The following is a 21293-nucleotide window of genomic DNA, read 5'->3' as shown; positions in this document are numbered from 1 at the left end:
TAAATGGAAGAATTATTCCCAGCACTTGTTCGCTTCTGCACTTTCATTGACAATTGTGCACTTAATTTTTATAAAACTGTTTCGTTTCGATGCTTCGTGGACTAGCTTTAAGCTGAGATGCTGGCCGCATCCTTTAGGCGTCGACTGACGAGCGCTCTAGAACGGGCCCGGCATGGGAAAGCCCGGACTGTGGAAGAGTTATGGCCTTTTCACACCATTACCGGCCCTACGGATGGACATAATAGATTACAGCTGAAGTAAAGGATAACAGCAATAAAAGAGGAATAATAAAGCTATAAATGAAAATTTATTACCTTATTCTTTGCAGTCTCGTCCGTTCCCACCGCCAACACCACACTCCCAGTGGGGTCTGGGGGCGTTATGACGGTTCCCCGCTTCCGGCTGACCAGTTGAAAATCCAGACCGGTATTTTTTGTTTGTGCGAAGCCATTTTCTCCGTGTGAGACGTCACCAGTTTCACTGTATTTGTCTGAGAAGTCCAACAGCTTCGGTCCATTTTTTTTTTGACATTGCTCTTCTTGTCTGCGTTTGATTTAAATTTTATTCCACTTTCGCAGGTAGGAGCTCCCCGGAAGCGAAGGATAAAAGCACATCACGCACATATCAAAACGTACCGAACATTACTCACGTGAAACAAACAATCATGCGAGCTTTTCCTTGCCTGCCAACGTCTCAGCTTGTGCTAAATCCACTTGCAAAAGCTTTTTCCTTGGTAAAAAGAGGGAAAAAAACGGCAAGCGCTGTAAAAGCGATTCCATTTCCAATTAGCCTTCGAGACGGCCCCATAATCCATCAGCGCACGATGCAACTCGTCTTTGCGCTTTCGTCCCCGGTCCACACTCACTTCGGGGGCCATATTTCTGCCATTTATGTTCCGGATTGCTCTCTCTCTCTCTTTCTTTGCAGTGTGACAACGTACTGTCCATGGGTCGTGGGGCCTTTTTTGCTCGGCCCTTCGTTCCTGTCAACAGGAATGGAGCACGGATGATCCCGACGTTGGCCAACAAAAAGAGTGGAAACTTATTCATAAAGCTTTTTCCTTATGCTGGCATCGCATTAAACCGGAGCGGGCTAGTGTCGGTTGGGTTGCTTTTCTGTTGTTTCCTCTATCTTTTCCGCAGCTACTTCCCGCTGGCTGGCGTTCTCCAGCACCGAGAGGCACTCATCTTTTTCTTCCGCTCAAGTTGTTGTTCCTGTTTGTTTTCCCGCACTGGTCACCAGTAATATTTATTCGCTCTGCCACCATTTCTTTCTTCCTCGCAGGAAACGGAACGGACCGCGGTGGTCGGGGGCGCTGCGGGTTTCTTCGAACAAATCTGGGAGCTGTTTTTATCATTCCCTTCGCGCACGATGCTTATCGACGGAACGTGCCGTTTGCGTGTGCGTTCGACCCCCGCCTCGGAGTATGAATATTTATGTTTACATCACCTCTTAATTTGCTTTCGGCCGTGTATGAGCAATGGTTCGGTCCGATGGGCTTGTTCTTTTTTCTTCGAACAGGCGGCAGATTACTGAACGCACTCCCCCCGTACCAGGAAGTGTCGCTCCGCCGTTTGTGTGTACGGTTCTTCAATTTTGTATTTCAATGTTTCCTTCCCATTCGCATCAGATGGCGCGTCGATGGTCTGTTATCATTCATACACTCCCGTTTGTTTCCGTTTTTCATCATCGAAAACGGCGATTCTGGCGCGGTTAGTGTGCTGAAAGCGAGCAACCTAATGGAAATCCGTGCTCTCCGGTTGCGCTTCATGTTTATTTATGCGACTTCAGTGGACCTTTTACCTCCCGCTGGTTGGTTCTAGGGCGGGGAGCAGTAGTAGCGCCAGTAGCCGTCAGCCTAGTGCTGCCCTGTCAGCCAGATCATTGTCACAATCCAGTGTGATTCGTTGTTGAGCTTTGTTCTTTTGCTGGCTGTTCGTTCGTCCGCACACGCCTAGCGGCCCTGCCTAGCGCTGAGAATAGCCATCAGACCGTGTCCTTGCACTCCGGAAATACGCTTTCGAGATAGGCATCGGCGTTGGCGTAGGACGAACAATTGTTTTACCATTCCAGCGATACTTCGTCGCTTTCCCACTCGCTCTCTCTCTCTCTCTCTCGCTGTCATTCCGTCCTATATCGCTTCCCTCGATCGCAAGTTATGTTTCGTGCTGCTCTCAAAGGCTCCTTCTGTACGTGGAAGCTAAGACTAAGGGTATACTGGGAGCAGAAGCCTGTCCAAGAAACGGTCTGCTGTAGATCAAAGCTGTAAGACAGCGTAGCGGTGGGTTGCTCTGACGGGACGGGGACGAAAGTCATTGGCTTCCATCTCCGCTGCAAGAGCCATTTAATAACTTGCTGGTTCCATTTTTTTGCTCTCTGTTTCCTCCACCCATCGTCACTTCATCGTCCCACCTCCTCGTGGCTGCTTACATCGAGTGTCATTTTACTGCTCAGTAGCAGAGGCGGAAGCCCCAACATGGCCCGGGCTGTTTGACACACGATAAAAGCCTCCGATGCTCCGAACGCCGCTCGCAAGTTGCACTTGCTCGTTCGCTAACTGTGGGGCTGTGATTTCGTCGTTTTTCCCCTGTCCTGCGTCAATCCTGCGCGATATTGTGACAAATGAAGTTCGCTGTACTGATGCTGGCAGTGGTGGTGGTGGTGATGGTGGTAGTCTGTATGTGTTCGTATCTCCCGCGAGACGACGGGAATGACACGTGGAAGCGAAACACCACCACCCCCGGATGGTGGCAGCACAAAGCGTCGGGGACGACGAGCACCGTCTTCACTCGACTGCTGGGAAATATTATGCCGCTTGGCACTTTACCGCCTGACCATCGACGCGCTCACACACGCAGACCGAGCGCACCCACGAGCGTCCCACTCCTCGGAACCATAAATCAACGACGAAAACATAATTTAGATATAATGCAGCGCCGTGTAAGAAATATGATCGCGAGTGAGACCCCGTTGGAGAAGCAGCAAAATCACCGGAAGGCGGGGAGGGAATGGGCAATGTTTGGAAGCAACCAGTAAATGTGCCCAAAGTTCCTTCCAGTCTCGAGAGGAATGTATTTGCAGCGCCGAGTGTGTTTGTGTCATACACCACGTCTAGAGCGCAAATGGCAGCAGAAGGCGTGTGCTTTTGCAACATGCTTTCCGTTCGTGTGCGGCTGTTTTAGGAAGTCGGCGGAAAACGCGGGACACACCAGCCTTTCGTCAGGTTAGGTCGTGCTGAGAGCAGCATCCACTTTGCAATCCAGTCTCGTACTCCCGGGCGCCACTGGATCGCATCCCGTCCGCTTCTCAGCATGGGGGGGGGCTTAGTGGTCCTGCCTTACTTCGGCACGGTGGCGACAACGGCAGCCCCGACCACCCGACTTACTGCCACGCTGCGTGAAAGCAGCGTGAATTTATGACGGTGGAAATCATCATAAAAATCAGAGTTGCTTACAGGCAGCCCAGGCTTTAACTAGCATCTCGTCCCAGCGTCGTCTTTTTATCGGTGATGGTGCGAGTCCGCCTTCCCGGGCAGATGCACTTCGCGAGGAACCGGTTGGCCTCGGTTGGTTTCTGAGAAGATCCTTAAAAAATGTCAATCATTTCACTAGCGCGGTTGCCAGGAATTTTCGTTGCATTCCAGGCCTCGGTAGTGATGTAGTTGGTGCTAGAAGCGGCCTAATGAAGTCATTGGAGGAACTCGAATAACGTCGAATACAAAGTGGTGTGGATTTGAAGTGATTAGATTAAATTTTAATAAAATTACGAGATACAACTTCATCATTACCTCTTTGGAAGTTTAATGGTCCTTCAATGCGTTAAATTTGTAATATTTTCCACCAGGAAAAACCTAGCAAGTCTCTAACAAACAGAAACACTAGAAACAAAACCTTACACAACAGAAGGGAAACAAAAACTTGAGTGTCTAAACTCCAAACAGTCACTGGATTATTGATTTCTTGAAAGTAAATAAACAACTTTTGCCCTCGAAACAAAAGTTTCGAGCATAGCTGCGGTTAGCTTTCCTTTCATGTGCCGTCGAAAAAGTACTTCACCTTCCTGGAAGCAATTCTCAAATTATGCAAACATAGATACGACCATCACAGCCAATCTGATCAAACGATACCAATTTCTTACCGCACAACTCTTGAATAGTTTTACAAAACGATAGATAAATAGATCGATACGGGGAACGGGTCCGAGCGATTCCTTCCTTCATAGATCACCCGAACAGTAAGTTGCGGCCACCCAGCCAATTGTTCCTGTAGGCTGTTGAAGAAAAGCAATCACAATATTCGTTTACATCCATCCCATCGGCGGGTCGGAGCTCTTTCATCTGTCTGCAGCGCACGCAATCCGGTTTCGATTGTGCGTATCGGGCGAAATCGGGAGTTTTTTCTTCCCTTTGGTGGGCGTTTTTTCCCTCCCGCTTTCGCCGGTCCTACTCAATATGCACAGCAGTCATTGGAGGACGGGTTGTTCGCTTACCTCTCGCAATGCAATCAGCCCGACCGGGGCCAATGAAATCGAAATCGTCAATTCTGCCCTGTTCTGCCAGAAGCAATACAGAAAAAAGGATAATGAGCTCCGCTATTACATGCTCCGTGCGGCACAGCAAGATGGTTGATAAGAAGAACGATCGAATCGAGACGATGGGGAAGCGAGAAGATTGGCACTCAAGAGCGAAAGCTGTTTGTTAGCCAGCGATAGAATGGTACGGATGGCAAATTAATAAACAAGAATTATCTTAAACGAGTCTGGAGCCTGTTACGGGGCGGCAAAGTGGCAAAGTGGCAAAGTGGCTACGACGACACCACACGCCGAATGGCTCTCGATTCCCTTCATTCCAGTACGTGGGTGAAATCACTCAGAAGATTAGCTACCTTTTAGCCGTTTCCGGAATCGGCCGAGCAGGAACAGAAGGGGTCCGTGTGCCCATTTCCCGGCACACTACCGGTCGGTTAAAACGTGTTATGTAAGCCCCGGCCCGGCCCGCCGCCAGGAAGAAATCAATTTTAGTAGAAGAGTAGCTTTTTCACACGAAATTACCCTCATTTGTGAGATCGTTTCTGTACGCACCATTAACCAAGATAAGCAGCTCGGGGCTGAAATCGGCACACCGTTGAGGAGAGAGAGAGTAAGAGCGCAGGAGTTATGGATGTAACGAGGCAGTTATCATGATTTTCCAGGCCGGGCTGCGCCGCGGATCTGGATTGGCATCGAAAAACCCGGCGCTGCAAAAGTTCAGCCGAGCGATGGATTGGAATTGACGAATGAAAAATGTCAAACGGTAGCTCCAGACGGCGAAATAACTTTCCCAATTAGTTTCGTTATGGCGAGATAACAAAGTTTTGCCAAGTCAACCGGCAGGCGGCGCAGCCTTTTTGCTGCTGCGAACGACTGTTTATTTACTTCTTCTCGAAATTCTTCTCGACGATTGCACCGAAAAACGGGGGCGCTGTGGCATCAGTTGACGGGAAAGCTCGATTCGGCACGAAGTCAATCCACCAGAAAGCTCTCCACCAGCAGCAGCACCAGAAAGAGTTTTGCAAACGAAAGAGTAAAGTTTGCTCGTCAAAGTGTTGTTTGTAATTGTTGTGGTTGCCACCGGCAGCAAAACTGCTTTCCGAAATGGCGTCCAACGCGAGCTCCCCCAGAACGTCGAAGTATACTAGTGGCCAAGAAGAAGAAGAAGAAGAAAAAGGATCCGAAAACGCAAATTGACCGTAACATGTTTGGATGATACGCTTCATCAAAGTCTAATCTAAAATTCAAACGCGTCCGTCCACACTCCACACACACTCTCCGGCGACGCGCCCGTCGGTGGGATGCAAAACAAATCCAATTTCTTCCATTTAAGCTTTCCCAATCAATCCGACTAGAACCGGACCGAATGATTCGGTTTCGATCGGCAGTGGTCGGAGGGAGGGGGGACGGGGTGTTTTCCTCGCCATTTGCTTTGTCCGGGAGTCTCATTTAAATTTTGTTTATCTTCAAAACTGTACCAATGGATGAATGGTTTTGGGGTTTGCTTGCTGCTCTTGTTTCTTCACACCTTCTCGAGGGAAGTCTTTTGGATCGATCGGTCGGACCCCACCAGAAAGGATTTTTATACCACATTTCTGTGTGTGTGTGTGTGTGTGTGTGTGTCTGTACCATGTAGCAGACAGCAGCGCCGGAAGCTTACGTGTGTTGATGCGAGAAAGCATTATCCCCTTCGGGTTTGGTGAGAAATGTGGCGGAGCAAATAATCGGAAACTTCACAACATTTATTTCACATGTAAATCATCCTTCATCGCACGTTCTGGTGGAGAACGCGAGAAAGCGAAACGATTGGAAGGAAGTTAGCCTCTCGTTCGGCTTCTGATGAAAAGCATGCTCGTTACCTTCGTCTTCCCTAGTCATGATAAATCTCTTCCCCTTTCCCTGTCCCTTTCCGTTGTGGCAACTTTCTGCCAGGTGTGTGGTGTTGAAAAATAGAATCCACCTTTCCCCGTGTGCTGGTCGAAAAGCGGTCTAGCTTAAGCGAGAAAAATCGATTTCCCCGAAAGGCCCCGTCGTCGAATGCAACTCGCTACATGCAAGCGTGTTTTCGTCGTGGTGTTTGCAGGACCGACCCAGGGAAAGGAAAAAGCTGCTCCTGTATAATCTAAAAACAATGTTTTCCCAATCATTTCCTCACTGTTACACATCGTCGCAGTTTGCGCACTGGCACAAGCGGTACCTTACGGCTGGGGGAAAACGGTGAATTCGCCACAGCGCTGTGTAATCCGATTCCGATTCGACGGAAGCAAACCGCAAACGTGCCAACACTGACTGAGCATATTTCCTGAGACATTACACCAAGAAGCGTAGAAAATGGGGACCGATAGCTTTCACCGGCTGGCGTTGGGTCCCTGGCTGGAGGAAAGCTTTAAGCGGTGTGGTCCTTTTTTTGCTGCTATTGCTGCTGCTGCTTCTGCACGGTCCATGGCTTTGTTTGGCAACGTGTGCGTTAGTGTTGCGGAACAGTAGGAAAAATAGCGCCATTGTGTTATCGGTAACACTCTAAGCTTGAGTGCTTTTCGGGCATTGGTTGCTGTTCATCCGACACCTTGCAACTGATGGGGAAAGGGAGAGCAGGGAAGGAATTGGAGGGGGGAGAAACCACAACGCTGGGGAATGGGTAGCGCCGTGTGGGACGATTTCATCCACTTGTGGTTAATGCGAGCGTGCGCCATATGCGAGAAAACAATCAATCCAGGTTGTAAACGATACCTGTGTGGCTGTGTGAGTATTATGTGGAACTTGTGCCATAGACTTATGGTAAACTAAATGTAAAATTATGTGGCAACGTTCACAAAAATTTAAAGCAATTAAGCAATTCAAGGAACACTTCATGATGATGTTATTTTAAGCTTTTCCTTCCGTGCACCGTGCGGGAGCTACACAATGCCGGCAAACACACTGCAGTCCCACTTCGAGCACTTGCCAAGTGCTCTGGCTCCGGCCACTCTCTGATTTCTATCCATTTCGTTAATCCTTTTGGAGATTAATTACGCCCGAACCGGGACGCAAATGGAGGGTAATGCGTCCGAATGGAGATTAATTTTCATTTTCCATCAGCTGTTTGCCAAAGCTCGCCTGCCGCTGTAATTCCCAAGCCAGTTGGTTTCTGGTTTAACTGTGTCTTTTTTTGCACTGCCTTGGGGTTTGCAGCGAACGAAAGAAGAAAAAAAGAGACCAGCACCGAAAAATAAATGCCGTAATACGTTCCGAGACCTTTGAGGCCTACATAAATCCAAGTGCTTGGCCGTGGAACGAAGCAAAGGGATTAAAGCGCGCGGGAGGGATGCGAAGGAAGGGGGAGTGAATTTTTACTCTGCTCTGGGACCCGAACCACCGAACCGGCGGCTGTGGCAGCTGTGTGCGCTCCGGCAGTGTACGGTCGAGACATGGAAAGCGTTTTAAAACGAAATAATTGATGAAAATTTCGACTCATCTTTCGCCACTCGACCATCTTGATGAAAGCGTTTTAATTAAAAACTTTTGCCCACTCACCCTATCCACCACCCCACGCGATGGGTGGGAACGCGAAACACACACACACTCAGGGTGCAACCAAAAAAAAAAGGTTTCATATTCGAGGTTAACGCTTTTGTAGTGTGGTTTTTGTTTCACTCATAATGTGGTTCTCATTTTTCTCTTCCCTCTCTGCAGCCCCGATATTCGAATGCATTGACCTCTGCAACAGCATCAACAGCCACTACAAGGACGAACCATCTGGCAACCAACAGTAACGAACTAGAGAAGTACCAATTCGATTGATTCGATTGTGCACAAAGGACAAATTCAACCAGTGATTTCACTAAACGACCTCCACTAAGACCTCGGCTGATGTGTGGTTCTGTATTTATGAGACACAGCACAGCCTCCAAGTGAAGTGAACAATCGTGCCGCCCGTAGTGAAGTGGTCATGAAATTAAATTAAGTATATTTGAAGCGATTGAAGTGCCGTGAGCGTTAAAGATCGCAAAGACAGGATGCTGCCGAGCGCTAGCGAACCGGCGGTCCGGGTCGCGCCGTACGGCCACGAGTGCCCATTAGTGCTCGAAATGAAGGGGTCCACCACTGTCAAGGGTCGAGGGTGGAGGCCACTTTGCCGGTGAACGAGCAGGCCGTGTGCTGCTTTCCATCTCACACCAACGCGCGCGCACTCCAGTTTGCGGTCCCTGGAAGGGCGAGCAACGAGCCGTCACTGCAGTGCTGCCGATCCAGCGGGCCGGTCCAAGACAAACGGGGAAGGGAGGAAAACAGGAGCAACAGAAAGCGGAGCTAAAGGTGAGAAGGAAAAATCGCTACCCATTAGTCACAATCGCGGCCAGCGGAAGCGGAAGTAGCAGCGGAAGTCGCAAGCGGAAGCGAAACGGTGCTGCCACGGAACCGTGACGGCAGCTACGAGCACAGGTACAGCGGCGGGTGGATGGGAAGAAGAATGGTAGCCAATTCAGTTGAGATTGTGATTTATTTTATTTATATGCCCGGGCCTTTTCAGTTCGAGTTCTTGTCACGTGCTCCGAAACCGGTGCAACTTGTGGGAGCATTCGAGCATTCGGAGCTGCCCGATACTAACGAACTGGTGCAAAAGCAATTTGGTTTATGTTTCTATAAGGCATATTAGCTTAGGCAAACACACACAGTCAGCCTCGCGATTAGACACAAATGAACCGACTTGATTGTGAAGGTCGAGCTTCCATTCCAAAGTGAGCACTTTTGCGATAGTTAAGACACCGATTGGCAATGATAACTGGCGGCCACTTTGCTCTATTCTGCTTCGCGTTCATTTGTTCTGTCGCCTTCCGTGTGCTAATGGCAAACAGGCATGCTTCCCTTCGGTCCGGGTGCTAGATTTCTTTCGACCGTTTTTTTTATCATTCCCATTGCTACATTGCTCCTTTGCAGCGCTGCTCCGGGGTGGTGGTAGCGATAAAAAAGCGCGAAAAATTACTACAAAAACTCCTAGCGTGCCAACAAAAGCGTGAAAATGTATTATTATTAATAGCTAGGCCGTGCGCTAAGCGCACGGTGCTACGGTGCTGGCTTTTTTCCGCTGTTTACTGCCGTTTGCAAAAGCAAAAAAAAAAACATCGCGAAAAGGTCAACGTGTTGGGTGACGCAAGGATAGGGAAAAAAGTGTGAACTTGGCGCCGGCAAATGGAGCGCCCGGGTGTGGGAGAAGGCACACCTCGGTCCTCGCACCAAAACTACACCCTCTCCCGGGGGCCGGAATGGATGGAAGCATGCAAATTGCTAGGCCAAAATAGAGCATAAAACACACAATACAAATATCTTTAATGAAGGTAATAAATTCAAGCCTCAAACGGGGAGGTAGCCCTGTTCGGGTGCGCGAGTTAAGCCGAGACACGGGTTCTTTCCTTCCAAACCGAATTCGCGAGCAAACGAACCCCGCGTGGACTTACGAAAAAAAAATGCAGAAAAAGATGCTCCCACAAAACACCGCACGAAAGCTTCAAACGAAAGGACATAAAGCAAGATGAAAACAAAGCGTCGCAATAACACTTACTTGAACGAATCTAATAAAAATCTGCACTTTCTCTTCGCTTGAGTTGGACCGGATGAGCGTGGCCTTTTTGGTGGGACGGGGTGGGCTATGGGACAGGGCGTGGGTTTTTTTTGTTTGTTTCTTTGCTTCAAAGCATCTATCATTATGCTTGTGTCCCATTACAGGACAAAGACCCCCAAAGACGTAAGAAACACAAAAAAACACATTCTGGAAGCGAGCCGTACGATGGATTCGAGTGTGAAGAGAGACAACATTAACGCCAACGGCACAGAACCTGACGTCATTGGGAAATAGGCGGAAAATGGAGTGCAGTGCAGTGCAGAAAAGTGACAAAATTAGCAACAGCCAAGGAGCGAGTGTGTGTGTGTGTAGTGACGAGTGAAAAATAGCCAAAAGGTCGTGAAAAGGGTCCCGACAACAAACAAAGCAACACAAACCAAGGAGTGGCAATCTTTTGCACAACACGCACAGTACGCGAACCGAGTGTACAGAGAGTGTGAGAGAGAGAGAAAGGGAGATAGTGAGTGAGATACCGCAACTGGGACCTTAGGCAAAGTTTTCGGTGATAATTTTCTTTCCCTCCCCTTTTGGTGCGCCGGTGGGGAGTTTGCCGCCGACGGCAGGAAACGATTTGCCGACGGGCACACGCTAATGGTGCCTATGATGGCGCTGAAGAACAACAGATCGCGTGGCCGCCGTCGTGAGGCGGGAGTGCGGGGCAACCGGTGCGGCTGTGGCGGCATCGCCAGCGACTGTAATCCGTTCATTTCCACACCATCGGCCGTATTTTCGCGAACTTTGCTCGTTACCTTTCTGCTGATGACGCTCAACGTGAACGTGTGCCAGGTGGTGGAGGCCGCGGCCAGTGCCAGTGCCAGTGCAGCTGCCGGAATTGAGCGACGACCGAGCGGGGATCTGCAGCGGCCCGACGGTCTTAAAATGCATCACTACGGTAAGTAGTTGGGTTTGAGTTGGGTTGGGAAAATGAACCTCATTGCAAAGTTCGCGTTTAAAAATTGAGCTTTAAATAGATAGATCTTTAACCACAGTCGAAAGACAAGTTGAAGATATTACAGAAGAGCCAATTTGCATGCAAAAACACGCGATTTCAAATTTATTATACAGCTTTCTCCGACTACAACAGACATGAAAACCATTCTATACTCGTCCATATTGTTTGTGATGGGCGAATGAGCTCGCAAGCTTCCATGCCACCACTTCCGGGGCGGCCAATTAACCGCTTTCCTTCAGCAAATCGTTGTCGTCGTTGGTAGTTTAGTTGCCCTCCCATTACCCAGTTTCCATCCCATTTTCCCCGTACACCGGAACAGCAAAGGCAATTGGATTGAGTTTCGGCAAAAAGTTACAATTGAAAGTGGCACTTTGCCGCAGCCCGCGTCTACCCATCCTCCAGCCAGGCAGAAAAAAAGCCTTCCGTTCCAAAGTTGAGCGCTGGCAATTGCGCCATTGCGATAAACAGATCCATTCCGGGTAAATCTGTTTGCCTTCCAAGTTCGTCGCGGGTTGCCATCTTGCTGGCTGGTGCTGGTGCTGCTGCTGGGTGTACATAAACAAAACAGCAAAGCAATAGAAGAAGCAAAAAAAACACGGGAAAGACACACGACAACCCGTTTTGGAAACAGCAGGCACAACACGTATGCGCCATTGCACACGCACACTTATTTAAGCTGGGGAGCGCGGCTAGGGTTCCGGGCTGGTGACGTTAAATGGATGCGATCAGAAACAATTTCAATCGGTATGACTATAATTCTTCCGCTTCCGTACGACCGCCACCGGGCGGGCCCACCGCCATCGGACCCAGACCTTCCCTTCCCGCCACTGCAATCACGGTGGAAAACGCAGTGCAAAAGATGGTTTATCTGTCGCCAAAGGACGAGTCGACTGCTTGCCACTGCTCACGAGCACGAGTTACTATCACCGCGTGTACCCCTACTGTCCACAGCCAGCCCTTTCGTACATACTGCCGGGCACGGCGTACCGCGAAACCGTGCGCCGAAACTGTCGTGTGAATTTGTAGCCTTGCAGGTTTGGCAAGGCCCGGGCAAGCCCCGTGCCCTGAATGGCATGGATCGCTCTCCGGCGTTTGCAAGCAAATAAAACAAATAAATCCCGGAAATACATTGCCCCGAAATAGGACCATGGCAGCGTGCCGAGGATCGTTTTTCTTCCGCAACAAAAGCGACGGGAAAAAGCGTTTGCATCAAATCGTTCTCGGAGTCGGTTGAGAGAGACGTAGCGAATACAAACAAAAAAAGAAAACCTCGGTTCTCGGATGAGAATGTTAGCCAGACTGACACACCCCGTACTGGTACTGGAGTTTGGGAGGCAGCCAGTGCTAAAAGCCGCCCGTAGGGAAGTGTGCACGATAAACTATATCGCCCCGAAGGTAGCACACGACGACACGCGACATGCTGGTGATGATGTACGACAGAGTGAATTGAATATTAACACTTGCGGGACTGGAGCAGCAAGTAGTAAGGAAGAGAAGGATGGTGGAAATCATTCGCCTCGAGGTGTGTGAATGATTTGTTGACGAAAATTGGGACCAAACACTGTGATACGCTGTGTTAACTCTTCCCGCCAGAGCTGGGAACCTTTTTAATTGATCAAACCAGTCTAATGGAGCGTGTTGGTTCCATTCCTTTAATTAAAAAGCATTACAATGCCCTGCAACTGTAGCATAGGTTAGTGAAGAACAATCCCAGACCCAGAACACGCACAACGATCGTGCACAGTTGCCGCATTCGATTGCCGACCCATTGCATGCTTGTTTGGGAACGGCTTTCCTCGCCTTTGATATCAATGTTGCACTGTTGGAAAATAAGCACTTGAAAAAAGCGAATTGCATGGTTGTGTGGTGAAACTTTGATTACTTAATTATACACTGACCCACTTTCCCAGCTGACCACCGTGAGGGCTGGAGCATATGTTTACCATTGACAGGGTGGGCTTGTTTGATAACTTTGAACTGGGCCCGCATTGAAACACAAACACCATGCAGCAAATCCTTATTTAAAAAAACCGACTCACTATCTCATTCTCACCTCTCTCTCTCTGTTTCCCTCTCTTGATGGTGCTAACACTTGGGCAAAGTGTCATCAAGCACGCTCTGCAAAACGTTTCTCCAGAAAGCTTCGTCATTCAATGGAAATAGCAATCGTTTCGGGAGGCCCTAACGTTCCCGGGGAAAACTACTATTTGCTCGTTTTCGATTTACCCTCCAACTTCCACCCAATCGCATCCACATGCGATGGGTTTTCTTTTGCCCACTTTCACCAGCAACAACAGCTCACTGCGTCTCACTCCTCGATGCCTCACTTTCGACACATTCGGTTTCGATCAATCGAAGCGCCTCCGGATGGCCCCCGTCTCTGTGCCTCCCGGTTAGCAATTTCATTTACTGTAATCAATTTCACCGATCGGCACGAACCCTTCCAACCCACCCCTCGACCCAGCCCACTCAGGCACGCAACTCGAACCAAACACGATGGGATAAAAATTAGCAACATTTTGTAGGCAGCCGTGGAAAGCGATCGGAGGGTGGGTTCTTTTTCGCCAGCCGTTGTGTCGTTCTGCCTAAAAATCTGATTTATTCCCTTCCGTGGAAACGGCGCAATCGTGTGCATTTGCCAGGAGATGAAGGTGGTGGGACGTGGACGGGGTTTCAGTAAAAGCCAATTTTCCTCTCCCGAGGCCATGGCAGTGTTGGTTATTGGCAAACATACATCGATGGCGGCCCCAAATCAACCAATATAAAATGTGTCCAAGCTTGTGTGCGTAAAAGAAGAGAGAGAGAGAGAGAGAGAGAGAGAGAGAGAGAGAGAGAGAGAGAGAGGGTGATATGTTAGAAGATAAAAAACTAAAACTCAACCAAACTCTCCATATGCAGGTCACGTGGCAATAAATATGTTTTTGTTGAAAATGGGAAGCCATACAGGTTTGCCACCAAGGATCTTTTTTATGAGTGTGTGTGTGTGTGGGAGTGTGTGTATAAATTTTATTTTCACGTAGCGATCGCTAACACCACGTCACAAAATGGGGATGGATTTTGACGCACTTGTACCACCCCACCGTCCACCACCCGTGGTACGTGTCGCGATTCATTTCGCGGTGGGTTCGGTTTGAGTGCCAACGGTAGCCAGGACGGCAAGTTTTTCACCCGTGTACATTAAATCTGATTTTGTATCAATCGTCATAGTCGTGTGCGTTTGTCCCTTTTTCTCTCTCTCTCTCTCTCTCTCTATCGCTCTCTTTTTCTCTCACTCTTTCTCTCTTTTCCGAAACCGAATCGAGATTGGCAGTGCCTCCAATATTCGAATTTCAGAACAGCCAAATCAAATCAGATCACGATTGGGGGGTTTTTTGTTGTTGTCGAAAGATACATTTAGGCGCTTCGATACAAATCTGAATGGGCTGTGTGGAGGAGTTGGGCAACTTTATGTGATATTTTTTTCTCGGAAACAAAATATTGATATAAATGGCTTTCGGTAGCTTTATTTATGCACTGATGAGTAAAGGCCTCTGTATTTAATCTTCTTTTTTTTTGTTGGCTGACGTGCGTGACACTCAAATTTGTGGAATTTATATGTTTGTTCTGTGTCCTGTGGTGCAGGGACTCAATTTATTTCGTGCCGTATATTTCATTATTGGAGATGGAAATATTAGAAAATAGATTTACAATATAACTTGATAACACACAGCACAAGCACAAATGTGCAACCGTAATTCCCACCGAAATCACAGAGATTATCCATTTTTTGTATATTATTTAGCCAAAGGGTTGTTCAGATTTTCCACAGCAATAAAAATCAGCAACCCTCTAGAGACACCCCATCAAAAACGAGTTAATCTCCTCGAGCGGAAAGTCAAATATCTCGAATATAACGGGTGGGCAGATTTACTAATGGGTGCGCGATAGCGACGGCATCTGATTATTTATTGCCCGGTCCGCTTTTTCGTTGGCGTGTTATCAGCCATCAGCCGCCCCTGCAATAGTTTTCACCTATTTCAAGCCCACACGAGGCAGATAATTTCCTCTCGCATCTCTGTGTGTAATGATCTTTTCAATAATTCAGACCAAACCCCGTCTCGGCTGTCTGCCTCCAGACTCGATAGCATCGGTCCCTTCTGGCGTGTAGGTACGGCGCCGTGTGTGCATGTGTAGAAGATTTCCTCTGGGATCACTTTGGGGAAAATTAAAACCTCCGCCTACGAGTTTTTCATGCGTGCAACCTCTTATCGATTCCGCTCACTTCACAGAGGCCGGCCCCTGCCGTTGCTCACCGTTTAGGAGGGTTGCGAATGATAACTCATAAATACGAAAACAACTCCCCCGAGCCCCGAGCCGGGGGTCTGATTTCGAAAAGGGTTGCACAGTGGCCCGGCAGCCAGCTCCAGAGCTGCTTCTTTTTGCTGCCCGACACATCGGATGATTGGAGTTGGTAGCTGTCGATATCTTCCCGGACCCGCTTCAACTTTGCGCTTTATCGATGATATTGGAAAGGTCAGAAAAAGGGAGTGACGGAGTGGCGATAGACTTTACACTGCATGGACATTATCGGACAGCCGGAATGCTGGCCGAAGGAAAGGTGTAAACTCAATCAACGCGTCTCAAATCGATTACCCGACCGGAAACCCCCTCCCATTGGAAAGTGATTCCGATTTTTCCCGAACCCCTTTTCCGGGCAACGAGGGAGTGATCGATTTTAATTGATTGCCACAACTGGCAGAAGGGAACCAGCTGACTGTCTCCAAGCAGATACATGTTTGTATGGTTGCATGTGTGTGTGTGTGTGCGTGACTGCCAGTGTGAAGTATCTTCTACCGGTGCTAATCACCACGGGGGCCTTGCAGCTGGGTTTGTAGGCAGTGTCGATAATCATTTGCTTTTCCCCTCGCCCTTCCCACCGTACCGAGGGCATTCCACTCCAGCAGAGCAATTAAAATTTAATTTCTCACCATTTGTTCACAAAATCGAGCTTTTTGTCAGCTTTCCCAGCGCTCCCAACAAGTACGACCGAAAGTCCGAACCTTTCCCGACATCTCTGTTTGGAATGGTGCTTATGGTGTTTCGCCAGCGCCAACACTATTTACACAGGGGGGAAACTCGGCCTGCTCGGTAAACCCATTCTACGATGGCAATTTTCGGAAGCGGTACGAGATGACAACACCACCAACGACGATGCAAATGATAATGAGGTTGATTTTACTGAGGACAATCCCGCGCCGCGCGGTTACAACACAGCGTCGTGATTACCTGCACAATGATTAAAATTAATTAATTGCACTAAATCTTCCCCCGCCCTTTGCTTTACCCTTTTGGATCGACCGAACGCGGGGCACCTGTAGCGAGCCCATTCAAATTGGTCGTTACAATCTGCGGTCAATGAAGGATAGTAATGGAAGTAATGGAGGTTTTTGTACGCGCAGATTGCTTCAATCCGTCTTATGATTGTAATGGCTGGCACGATACAGAACAAAGCAGTTATGGCAGTGTCAAATAGGGAAACGGGACTCAAGAATTAGCTCATACGAATTACGCGTTTGATCCGGTGTGAGCTTCTGAACGTGTACGACAATAGATAACAATGGGACGATCAGCCGCGCCGTCCATTACACGCAACGTACCACTATCTGCAAATTAGAACCACCTTTTCAATCAGCCCGTATGATAAACTGACGAACTGTCCAACTTTTTCCCCCGCCTCCGTTCGCGAACAATGCCCGACTGCAAACTCGTGTAGCTTCTGTCCGATTAGCACAGCCCGCTCGCTGCCGACGCCAACGGCCCCACAGTTTAGGAAAGTTTTCCCGCACGTGCATTTCCCCCGAAATCCTATTATGTCCAATTGCTGCCTGCAACAAACGCTGAGCCGCTGATCAACGTCTTTCAAAGCTGCTGTTGCTGCTGCTGCACAGAACATCCACCGCACTAATCGCCGTATCGACAGCCATTCATCGCTAATCTCCATCAATTCATTGCTAAAAGACGTGATAACAGCGAATCACGAGCGCCATCGTCCGGCCGTACCGACAGAATCCTTTGTCCTCCGAGCTTCGAGGCTGAGAGCTGGTGAAACTTGTTCTTCGTCCGCCCTGGACCTGGTCGAAAGTTGGACGGACATTGTTCTTCTAATCCCCAACCCGGACCCTTACACCTTTTTAGCGGGGGTACAAAAGGACCTGCTTCTTACGGTACACGCTGCGGCGAGGACAATATGCGCCGGACGGGTTTCTCGCTTGCCGGTGGAAGTTTTACTTCTACCAGTGTGGCCGCACGCCCAACGGTACCATTCTCATGGACGATGGATGCCCGAATGAATGCATAATTCATCCACGTTTTGTCAAATTTTCTCAATCACATAAGTGAGCGCCCAGTAGGAGTGGTTGGCTAGGAGTGGTTGGCGACCATCATACGAATGCAGCTGTCTCATTAGCAAGCACACTTCTTGCTCTCACACAAACACACATACACTGCACACGTAAGGTGTGTGGCAAGGTGTGTTCTCGCTGCGAAACCATCTTATGACACGGACAGTGATCGTGCCGCCGTTGATGCCGGGCCATTGCACCCATTTCGGAGCACGCGATGCACACCAAACTTTATCCTTTCTGTTGCTGCGAGAACGATATCATCCTTACATTTGTGACCTGCCACCGGCTGCACCTACCCTGTGTGTGCTGAGTGTAAAAGCCACATGAAAGATCACCAATGCAGACGGTCGCCACGCTCGGCACAAAACGAGAAAGAGAGAGAGAGAGAGAGAGAGACAGAGAGGACAGAGGGAAAAGTTTGCTGCCAAGATTCGTACTTCGTGTGCTTCGTTGCCGCGCTGGTCGTCGATGAGTAAGAAACCGGGCTACCTATCATCGCGCTGCACTAGGCGAATGGCTCTCGGAAGATGAATTTCACCCTCCCGAAAACTTTCACCAACTACATCGTTCGAACTTTGCTTTCACGCAACGGGCAACGCAACCCGGCAAGCAGTGCTGATGGTTTCCACACCCGTAGAGAGACAGCCCTGAAAGCACTGCCCGAGTTTCTGCAGCCCTGCAGCCGTCTTACAGCGATTTCGGTGTAATTTATTTAAATTATGAATGAGCCAACGCAGCAACTGCAGCTTAGAGGCGCCCTTGCACGAGAAAGTTTTCCCTGCAGGTCTGCCGGCGAGGCTGGTCTTCATGTGGCGTGATTAAATAATTAAATAATTTCCTTCAAAGCCCCGTGACGGTGACTGTGGGGAGTGGGAGCAGAAGCGGAGTCGCAGGACTCCCTGTGGGCCTTTTGACTTGTCAAAGGTCCGAGATAAAAGACGATCAATACGTGATGTCGAAGCTCGTTCCGGTGCTGCTGCCATGATGTTGGTGCAGATTTGCACGAAACATTAGCCATCGCCGGTCGCTCAGGCCGTGCAACGACATCTTGTATCCTTGTTGCGTGGACCAACGTAAGAAGCCGAGGCCGGCAGAGGAAAAGAAGGATGAATAATTTGTAATTGAATTTATCCACCCGGCCCAACTTCTTCCCAACGTGTGGGAATGACTCCACACACGCAAGACAAGTCGGCCGACTTTAGCCGACGCTCTTCTAACGCTTTCTTCAAGAAACTCATTTCAAATGACGAACATCATCAGCAGCAACCGGTGGGAAAGGTCAGCGACCAAATTTGATTACAAACAAGGGTGGTGGCGGTGGTTCTTGGGGGTTGCTGCAGGCGTGTGTGAGGAAAGTTTGCCGGTTTTGAAAATTCACTTTCCCGCCGATGCAGCAGGAGGTGTTGGTCTCTTGGGTGCTGGATGCTGCAAAAGATTGTGCCTCGATATGAACCGAGTTATGGGCGACAAATTGAGCGGATCAAATGAGTAAGGGAGACTCCCCCAGCCGTCCCCCGGCAAAAACGTACCGATGGTCATTGGGTCAAAGTACATCAAACGTTGCTGGTGGTTGACCACCAGTTGTGTTCAATTTCTTACGCCTGTGGGAAGTTTATCTTATCATTAATAACAGAGAAACAAAAGGGTGTGTATTTTGTTGCTGGGACTTCAAAAGCTGTCCTCCACATAAAAACAATCAAAGCATTACACATGTGCATAGCTGATGCTTGAGCTTGCGTTACGTGACCTCCTGCGTTCCAAGAAAACTCCTTCACTCGTAGTCAATCAAAAAGTCAAACACAAGTACAATATTTGCCCGCCCGACGATGGGGCGCCCGAATGCAAAGAAAAAGCTCTCCTGAAAACACAACATTTTCCATGCCCGCACAGTGCCGTATGCTAACAAATTGCTGCCCTGGAAAAGGGACCAGACTCACACACACACGCACTCCCACACACAAGCTTTGTTTTCACTCATCATTCCATCCGAGGTCCGACGAGCTCGGTGCACAATTTGCCTATCCCAGCAGTGGTGTGATCTTTGTAAATTCTGGACTCTCGTTCATGTGGAATGTTCATTCCGAGAAAGGCATGAATGTTTAAACGTCCAACGTTCGCCGGACCCGTGTCAGTCTTGATGAAAGTTTCCAAATCGATACACTGCCGGGGCGGGCGTTGCAGCGTTCTGGGCCGGTGCTTTTTGCCTCTTGACCATCCATCTGGCCAGCGCCGATGCATGTCGAATGCCACTCGGATAAATAGCTTCATCGAGTCTAGTTTCACAGTTTGAGCTCTTCCAGCGAGCTCTCTTCCCGTAGGGCGGCTCGATGATGGTTCTTGATGCTGGGCGGCTACACTCTAGGACCTTCCACACAGCTTGCGCTGCAAGATGAAAAAACCAGCGCACACTCTGCAGCCGAAGCTCTGTTGTGAAGCACCTTTGCACGATGTACCTTCAAAGAGGGCTTTCCTTTCGGTACGAGTCCGGACCTCTCTCTCTCTCCCCCTGGGATTCGGTTCCCGCTTTGCCGTGATGAATTGTTGTCAGATTGTTTTCAGCCGTATATCGAGTGAATTGCCCTGAAGTGTGGAGTGTTTTTGTAGGAGCAAACGGGCTGAATGAAATTGCCAGAACATGCCGGGTCGTACGCCGCGGGGGCCATGGATTGTTGTTCGGCCCTTCGAGCTGGGGAAGGATAGTGTTTCTACCCTATTTTCCAATCACTTAAGAGCAAGAGAGTAGATTTAACAATTATGCATTCATTGTACGGGTTGAACTTGAACATTTGTTAGATTGTTTGTAAGAATGTATTTCAGTATGGCTAGCAATTGATATTCTCATTCCACATGCGCTTTTCCCAACTAGTTCAGACAGTGTGCCGGAGCCAGATTAGAGACTAAGTGAGTTTAGAATCAATTTTCTTAGCTCACTTTCCATCAGCAACCATGCGGCAAATCCTTCCCGATTGAATGCCGGGATGCAAGACGGATGCCTAGGAACAGCCGGCAGCGCACGAAATGAGCACGACCACGCATGAGTTTCATTAATAATTACGCTCTCCAAAATATCTCATTTACTGCCGGATATAATCTCGGCAGCCGCGGCCGACAGGCTCCTGCCAGCTGCACGATTAAACCGTTCCCAGCGGTGCTATTTTCGCCCACCGCTTATCGTGCTCTGTCTCTCTCTCACACAAACACACACACGCGCCTACATGAGTGTGTCTGGCCCGCCGGGCATCCATTCGGCCGATTAAGCGGGCAAACGTAATAAACATTTTTCACTCCCGCTTCCCGCTCCGTTTTGGGCCACTCGAGAGGGGCCGGCTCGAAAAATCCTTCCCACTTCCGTGGCTTACTATCGCAGGCGTTTGCACACGATCGCCGGGCTGGCAGGCAATAGACAGGTGGATGATGTGGCCCATCCAAAACCCCCAAAATAGACCGGCTGCGGGGGAAACGGGAGCCAAAAGGGAAAGGGAATAATCTCCGCTACCATCCACCGTATCATTAATATTTCTTATTATGCTGTTATTCCAGTGCGGGCGCTTCCTGTTCGATTGCTACGTCACAACACCGTCCACCGTCGGTTTGGCAAAAGAGGCTTTCTGCCGTCTGCTAGGCAGAGGGAGTGTGGCATCATTGACTCGCTTCGCTACTTTATGTAGCGAGCGTTGTAGGGTCAGACAGGCTGCAGTTGCGTGCCGAAAACCCATTCAAATCGGAGACAATGGTGTATCGGTCAGCAGTTTTTCATTATTCATCCCGTGCAACATGGGTTGTGGAGAGTGGAGGTTTAATAGACGATAATGGCGCACCACGTCCCTTTATTCGC

The 21293-nt window shown here is 49.1% G+C and overlaps 1 protein-coding gene across 5 annotated transcripts in view; it reads left to right on the top strand.

Annotated features, from left to right (window-relative positions):
* Positions 1-8204: 8204 nt before the first annotated feature.
* LOC121587949 overlaps positions 8205-21293 on the top strand; it is a 66277-nt gene continuing 53188 nt past the window's right edge. For 4 of the 5 annotated variants that reach the window (XM_041905343.1, XM_041905341.1, XM_041905340.1 and 1 more), the window contains exons 1-2: positions 8205-8820; positions 10228-11015. In XM_041905343.1, coding sequence (XP_041761277.1) covers positions 10715-11015 — 301 coding nt within the window. In that variant the 5' untranslated portion in view covers positions 8205-8820; positions 10228-10714. Of the gene's footprint in view, positions 8947-10227; positions 11016-21293 lie in introns of all 5 variants that reach the window. The other variant, XM_041905339.1, reaches the window with a different exon arrangement.

This window comes from Anopheles merus, chromosome 2R, assembly GCF_017562075.2.
Source record: "Anopheles merus strain MAF chromosome 2R, AmerM5.1, whole genome shotgun sequence".
Lineage (NCBI taxonomy): Eukaryota > Metazoa > Arthropoda > Insecta > Diptera > Culicidae > Anopheles > Anopheles merus.
The sequence above is the reverse complement of the archived record's forward strand: the minus strand, read 5'-3'. Positions and strand labels throughout refer to the sequence as shown.